This window comes from Trachemys scripta, chromosome 1, assembly GCF_013100865.1.
Source record: "Trachemys scripta elegans isolate TJP31775 chromosome 1, CAS_Tse_1.0, whole genome shotgun sequence".
Taxonomy (NCBI): Eukaryota; Metazoa; Chordata; order Testudines; family Emydidae; genus Trachemys; species Trachemys scripta.
Genome location: NC_048298.1, coordinates 146048354 through 146055370, shown reverse-complemented (window position 1 = coordinate 146055370; position 7017 = coordinate 146048354). Strand labels below are relative to the sequence as shown.

Genomic DNA, 7017 nt, shown 5'->3' with positions numbered 1-7017 from the left:
CAAAAATGATTAAAAGTCTAGAAAACATAACCTATGAAGGAAGATTGAAAAATATGGGTTTGTTTAGTCTGGAGAACAGAAGACTGAGAGGGCACACAATAACAGTTTTCAAGGACATAAACTATTGTTACAAGGGGTAGAGAGCTAAATTGTTCTCATTAACCTCTGAAGATAAGACAAGAAGCGATGGAAGGTTTAGGTTGGACATCAGCAAAAAAATTTCCTGTCAGGGAAGTTAAGCACTGTAATAAATTGCCTAGGGAGGTTGTGGAATCTCCATCATTGGAGATATTTAAGAGCAAGTAAGACAAACACCTGTCAGGGATGGTCTAGATAATACTTAGCCCTGCCATGAATGCAAGGGGCTGGACTAGATGATCTCTTGAGGTCCCTTCCAGTCCTACAGTCCTATGATTCTATAAGCACAGGACTGTTTCTGCTAGACCTTCCCTAGCTTGCCACAAGAGCTGTCTGTCTCTGGGGCCTCCCTTAGTACTTTATGCACCAGCTGAAGCCAGTTAGTTTTCAACTAGAAATGGGATCAAGCTGCAAAATTTGGATCAGACTTCAGACACCACAAGATTTGGAGATGTTCACGTCCAAGGTTTTACCCACTATCAAGAGAATGCTCATTTATAAAATCCAGATCTGGGAGCAGGCTCAAATTTTGAAGACCCTCAAAGGATGTGGTGTTTGGGTCCAGGCTTTAATAGTGTGTTAGGTAGCATTTCCGAATAAAGTGATCTTCCCTTGAAGGGTTTTCCCACTTAACCCTACAGCCTTATTTCTTGAAGGGGCACTGTCAAGATTAAAATTCTATATTTCTATAGAGTGACTTTGCCTCCATTTCAGTAACAGGTTTGATTAAATGAAAGAATTTAAGGAGTCAGATTTTCATTTTGTTGTTGTTGTTGTTTTTTTGGACAGTACACTTTGTGAATCTAGCCTAGTCTATTTCTACTTTCACCTTCCGGTTCCCAGTCATTAGCACAATGCCGCAATGGTTGGGTTCCTACAAGGTCGGAGGAAAGGTGTAAGTCACGACCCAAAATAATTCCCTGAAACTGAAAAACCTGGGAATCCTTTCCAGTCACATTACCTTTTGCAGAATTGTGTAATGAACCCCTAAATATTGCAGCTAACCTACTTCCATCATTTCCTGTTAACTCTGCGGTGATGGTTACCTCCACCGGAGAGGAGCTACACAAGGGCTCTTGGCATATGTGGAACTGCAGCTTCATGCTGTATCACGTTCAATGAAAGCTGGAGAACTAGCTATGCCCTCGTTTAGTTGGGAGCTGCGGAGGGTTTTGCGTAGGCAGGAGCCAGGAGGAGATCACTGCTTTGGGCTGCATGCTCAGGCCCAGCTCCCACAGTGCTTACTCAGGTAAAACCTCTGCTGAAGTTTATGGGAAAGCATGAATCTGGGTGGGGATTCTAGGTTCTTTCCAGACTACTATCCCATCTGAGTTTATGAACCCGCATGGGTTTAATTCTCCAACACCTTGCCTCTTGTGTGGTCTTTTACATCCGGGCAAAGCAGGGGTCAAATGGTAAGATGGTGTCAAAGGGCACAGCATTCTGATTCAGTAATTTGTCCTCGCTTTGCACAGGAATAAATAACAAAATTGGATGCCAGGTGGTGGGGAATCATCCCTGGTTCTTGGAGCCTATACACCTCTAGTCCCAACCAGACCAATGACATGGCAGTTTACTCTCCACCCAGACCGAATGGCCCCATTGGCTGGGTTTGCAGACCAGCAGACACTTCACCTGAGACACTGAGAATGCAGGTGCCTTCAAATAAAGATCTAAACACAGATAACTAACAGATGTTAATTAATTTATAACTTTGGATGGGAGCATCTCCTGATTGTCATTGGCTATGGGAGTCATAGGCCTGCCCTTGCAGCTGCTCAGTTACTATTCCTACCACAGCCCAAGCTAGCTCACAGAAGGACTATGAGCTTTAAGACTGGCTAAGAATGGCCCTTATGGACACCATTACTAGGATTGTATCAGTACTGGTGTCTCTCTCTACTTCAAGGTCACTAGCGACATCTGAACTGTGGAGACACGGAGGATAATACAAAGCCATGCACTTGCCTCTGGATACACACAGGGGCGGCTCTATGTATTTTGCCGCCCCAAGCATGGCAGTCAGGCAGCCTTTGGCGGCGCACCTGCAGGAGGTCTGCTGGCAACGCAGATTCGGCGGCATGCCTGTGGGAGGTCCCACGGTCCTGTGCCTTTGGTATACCCGCCGCTGAATTGCCGCCGAAACCGCAGGACCGGCGGACCTCCCGCAGGCATGCCACCGAAGGCTGTCTGACTGCCGCCCTCACGGTGACCGGCAGGCTGCCCCCCACGGCTTGCCGCCTCAGGCATGTGCTTGGAGCGCTGGTGCCTGGAGCTGCCCCTGGTCACACACCAGCTGACAGATGAGCCTGCATTTAACCCTAAGTCAAAGACTTTGTAGCAGAAGCCTTAATTCCATTCCTATGGCAGCTGTTCCTGTATGATCACATATTGACAGTAATGATAACAGACCCTCGGGATACAGTTTAATTCCAGCTGAATTCCCTCCCATAACATGCATGTTGCTCCTCCATTCGTGTGCACCAACAAATCATCCTCTCTAGCATGTTCCTCCTAATCAATTTGAAAGCACCAACGGCCGGGGAGGTAAAAGTCAGCCAGGCATTCAGTGAGCTGGCCTCAAATCTCAGGAATCTGAAGTGCAAGAGGCCAGTGGCTGGGAACATGCAAACCAGGAGGGGAGGGGGCATTGGCCAAGGATGTGCTGATCAGAGGATTCTCATGATCTTGTCTAGCTGCTCAGATCCCACTGTGCAGCTGCAGGTGCGAAGAGCGACTGGGGAACTCTGTGGCCAGGTAATTAAGCCCTAGGCTTAATTGAAAACTGACACTCTTGGTCTTTGTTTGGCCAGAACCTTCTTTTCACTAAATTAAGCCAGAGTGATCTCTACCACCTTGGAACCAGAGCACCAGGTACAAGCCAACCCCCAACAAATAAGGAGGGACTGACTGCAAGACAGCCAGGCAAGTGGAAATCACTAAGTTGAAAGGGAAGCTGGGCTTATGTTGTTCAGCTACCTTCATTGCAGACATTGCACATTCTGCATTCTGTGTTACAAGAGAACAGCTGTAGGCAATGTCTTCAAGACAGAGTGTTTGCTTTGAAAGCTCTTTAGGTTAACGCACTCAGTGTGATCTTTACAGGTCAGCTTTACCTTCTCACCTTCAGCTATCACCATTCTCCTCTGCAGTTTGCTTACGCTATCCAGAGCAGTACAGCAGGGATGGCTGGACAGATGGTCCTGCATCATCGCCTGGGGGTGCAAGGGAGAAAAATATACCCTCTGGTCTTACCTCCTTCGCATACATGTCCATTGGACCATGCCATGTTTTTTTTCAGACAGAGGGTGACACTGAAGAAAACAAACTTCCTTAGGAATTTTTTTCCATAGAGCAGATACTGTGGGGTTTCCCGAAAAGGAGAGAGGGAGACAAAGAGAATGAGAACCTCAGTAGCAAAATGCTCTGCATGAGGAAATAAAGGATTTGTGTCCCTTTTGCATAGAATATTTATAATCATAACAACAACAACAACAACAACAGCACAGTTGGTCTCAAGGTGGGCACTCCCATCTCATCCACCAGGGAAGAGGGGTGAGGTGAGCTGGCGTTATTCTATCTGCCTCCCGCTTCTCCCGTCGAGAATCACTGACCTCCTCTGGGGCTGGTAAAAGCAGCTGGTGGAGGTCTCCAGTCTCTGCCCATTTTTGGGGATGGTCATTTTGTTCCGCAGAGTGACCCCCTCAGGTGTTGTCTGCAGGTTCCCAGACAGATCGCCACAAATAGGGTTTGGAGAGTTGCTCTGAGAGGGGCTTCTTATGGGTGATAACAACACCCTGGAGTCTGCTGAGGAAGATGGATGGTCCATGATGGGGAAGGGTGGGCTGAAGAGGATAAGGCTCTGGGGCCTTCCTGGTCTGGATCTGTAGGAAGGCTTGGAAAATCCCGATGGCCTCTCCATTTTTGAAGATTGTGGGTTGTCTCCTGCGGTCTCCCTCTCTGAAGTGTGCTTTCGGCGCAGCACGGGCACCTCCTGGGTGGAATTATGACTGGAGAGGGAGAGATCTGGCAGAGGGTTGAGGCTGCCATGCCTAGAAGAAGTTGAACCCATTTGAGTTGGGTCACTGTTTTCTTTCTCCTCTTTGGCTTTCTTCTCTACCCGAGGGCTCTTTGGGGGCTCCAGCTGTCCCCAAGCTGCTCGGGGGGGCTGCCTGCTGGCTGAGTGAGCTTCTGTTTCCTTCCTCCCCAGCGATGCAGGGATGTCCCGGTCGGCGTTCTGAGTCTGCAGCGGCTGTGGGACCTGTGTGTACTGGATCTTGGGCGGTATCACTGGCACAGCTCTGGCCTGGCACATCTTAATCATGAAGGAGGTCCTCACCGCCGACACGCTCACAGGGGCAGAGTTACGACGGCCGGTGGCAGCGTGGGCCACTGCCATGTAATCCAGGTCTAGCTCCCGGGGATCAAAGCGAGATCCCCAGGGGTCACCTTTGTTCCTGGCAGGGCAGGCAGCAGGCAGTGACAGGACAGAATCGCTGCTCTTCCCTTCCTTCTGCACACATAAGAGGTTTCCAGGTGAAGTGGGCACCGCCAGGTTGTCAAACTTGAAGAAATCGGGGGCAGGGAGGAGTGAATCCAAGTTGAGAGACGATGGCCTGGTTCTCACTTTACGGGGTGCGTCTTCGCCTTTGTTGTTACTCAGCTGTGACTCGCCGGTGGAACACAGCCCTTTGGTGACAGCCACTCCAATGGGGGCAGCATCCTGAGGCCTGGATGGATCTTCATCTATTTTCTTTGCCTGCAAGAAACCATCTTGGGTATTACAGTGTGGAAAAGGCAACTTGGGCGTTAAGTCCTGAGGGTTTTCTTTGTTGCCATCCACTACCTTCTCCCCTGGCTCTGAAAGAGAGGCAAGGTGCAGTTCCTCATGCCTGGCTAGCAGCCTCCCTTCTGCAGGCTCTGCCTCACTGCTCAGGGCATCACTTGATCCCTCAGGCTCTAAAGAGTCCTCTTGAGGACTCAGACAGGTCTCGGCTCGCTCGATGTGGCTTGGCCTGGGTGGTGAGGTTGGCAGTGTTTCTAACAGGTCCCTGGTCCCCGATCTAGTGCAGCCACGTGGGAGCTCTTCAGCTGCACTTGTGAGAGGTGGCTGGATAGCCCACGCACTCAGCACCATGTCTTTGCTATCCAGAGAAAGACTGCGACTGAACCGTGGCCGAACAGAAAGGCCCCTCTCCACTCCATAGCTCTGTGACTGGAAGTCCTGCATTGCCTTTTCCTGGAGGTTCTTGAGGGTGGGGGAATGGAGCGGGCTGGTGACCCACTGGTGATCCTCCCATGGCTCTACCAGCTCAAAGCCCTGGACATTGTCTGTCCATGCATCCTCCTCTTCATGGTCGAAAGAGTCCTGGGCTCTATTAGCCATGCCGCCCTCTTTGGGCTTCTGGGCTCCAGCTCCACTTGCCCTCTTTGATGAGATCAGGCCATCTCCAGCAGCCACTCTATCAGGCTTCTCCCTCTGGGTCAAGACTCCATCCTGGCCTACAGCAATGCCATCCTTTTCGCTATGCAGCAGGCCAGTGTTGCCTTTCTCCTTGGCTTGGTCTGGACACATCCCTTTGTTATCTGAGACATCTTCTTTTAAAGGACCCTCAATGAGCTGCTTCTCATCATAAAGCTTCTGGTCTTGGTGGGGAGGTGGAAGATCACTGCTGACATTCTCCAGCACTAGATGGTTCTTTGGAGAAGCTGTCCCAGACAGGACAGTATCCAGTTCAGGTATGTTAGGAGAGCAGTCACGCTGTGCTACCACTTCAGGTTTATCACCCTGGAGGCTGCCAGGCTCCTTTGAACTTTCTTTGGAGGTGGCACCAAATAAAGGCAACTGAGATATGACCTGTGGGGTTCTGGATGGAGTTTCCTGTTCAGCCAGTGTCACGGCAAGCACAGAACCAGAAGAGAAGCTGTCTGTTTGTGGTGAAGCAGAGGACGCAGGCTGGTGTGGGCCTGTCTTGGGGACATCTGTAGGCAAGAATGAGAGCTCCTCTTCAGATTCAATAATTTTGAGTTCCTGTTGAATCTCCGGCCACAGCGGTTCCATCAGGGCATTGGCAGCAGCATCTTCAGCCTGAAAAATACCAGAAATGTCATAACCTGACAGCAATCACTCCACATGCTCATCTGCCTTCTGCCCACAACGCTGCCTGTAGCAGCCCGCCGGGAATACCATCAGGCTAGTAGGAATGCTGGCACACATACACATGCCATCAGAAATCTGGCTAAATAAAATAATAAATAATAATAATAATAATATCTCACTCTTATGTAGCAGTTTCATCAGTGGATCTCAAAGTGCTTTACAAAAGAGGTCAATATCGCAACCCCCAGTTTACAGATGGGCAAACTGAGGCACAGGGTGGTGAAGTGACTTGCCCATGGTTACCCAGCAGGCCATTGACAGAGCCAGGGATAGAATCCAGATCTCCTGAGCTCCAGTCCAGTGCTTTATCCACTAGGCCACACTGCCTCCCTTGCATATGCCTGTAAACAAATGGGTTTACAGGGGAGATCATCAGAGGACTCAGGTCTGATGGCAAATGCCCAAAGTAAATTAGCTGAGAAACAATAGCTACAATTCCTCAGACTGCCTCCCAACCTGCCCCATGAAATAGACTCACCTATCCCAGTAGGTAACACTACACACCCCGTAAAGAAATGTTGCCAAATGCAAGGTCAAGCACACTGGAAGGTAACCACTCAGAGGAAAGATCTGGGCTGACTGAGTGACTCAAATCAAAACTCCGCTCAGCATGCAGCAGTGACCCTACAACATGTCCGGATGATCAGGAATGGAATAAAAAAATCTGCCTGAGAAAAATCACAGTCCTCATAAAGGACGTGGCAGAAATAGGGGGAGAA

General features: G+C 49.7%; 1 protein-coding gene across 1 annotated transcript in view; it reads right to left on the bottom strand.

The window, feature by feature from the left end:
* Nucleotides 1–313: 313 nt before the first annotated feature.
* ARHGAP31 (Rho GTPase activating protein 31) overlaps nt 314–7017 on the bottom strand; it is a 99151-nt gene continuing 92447 nt past the window's right edge. The window contains exon 12 of the mRNA XM_034788972.1: nt 314–6226. Coding sequence (XP_034644863.1) covers nt 3710–6226 — 2517 coding nt within the window. The 3' untranslated portion in view covers nt 314–3709. The remainder of the gene's footprint in view (nt 6227–7017) is intronic.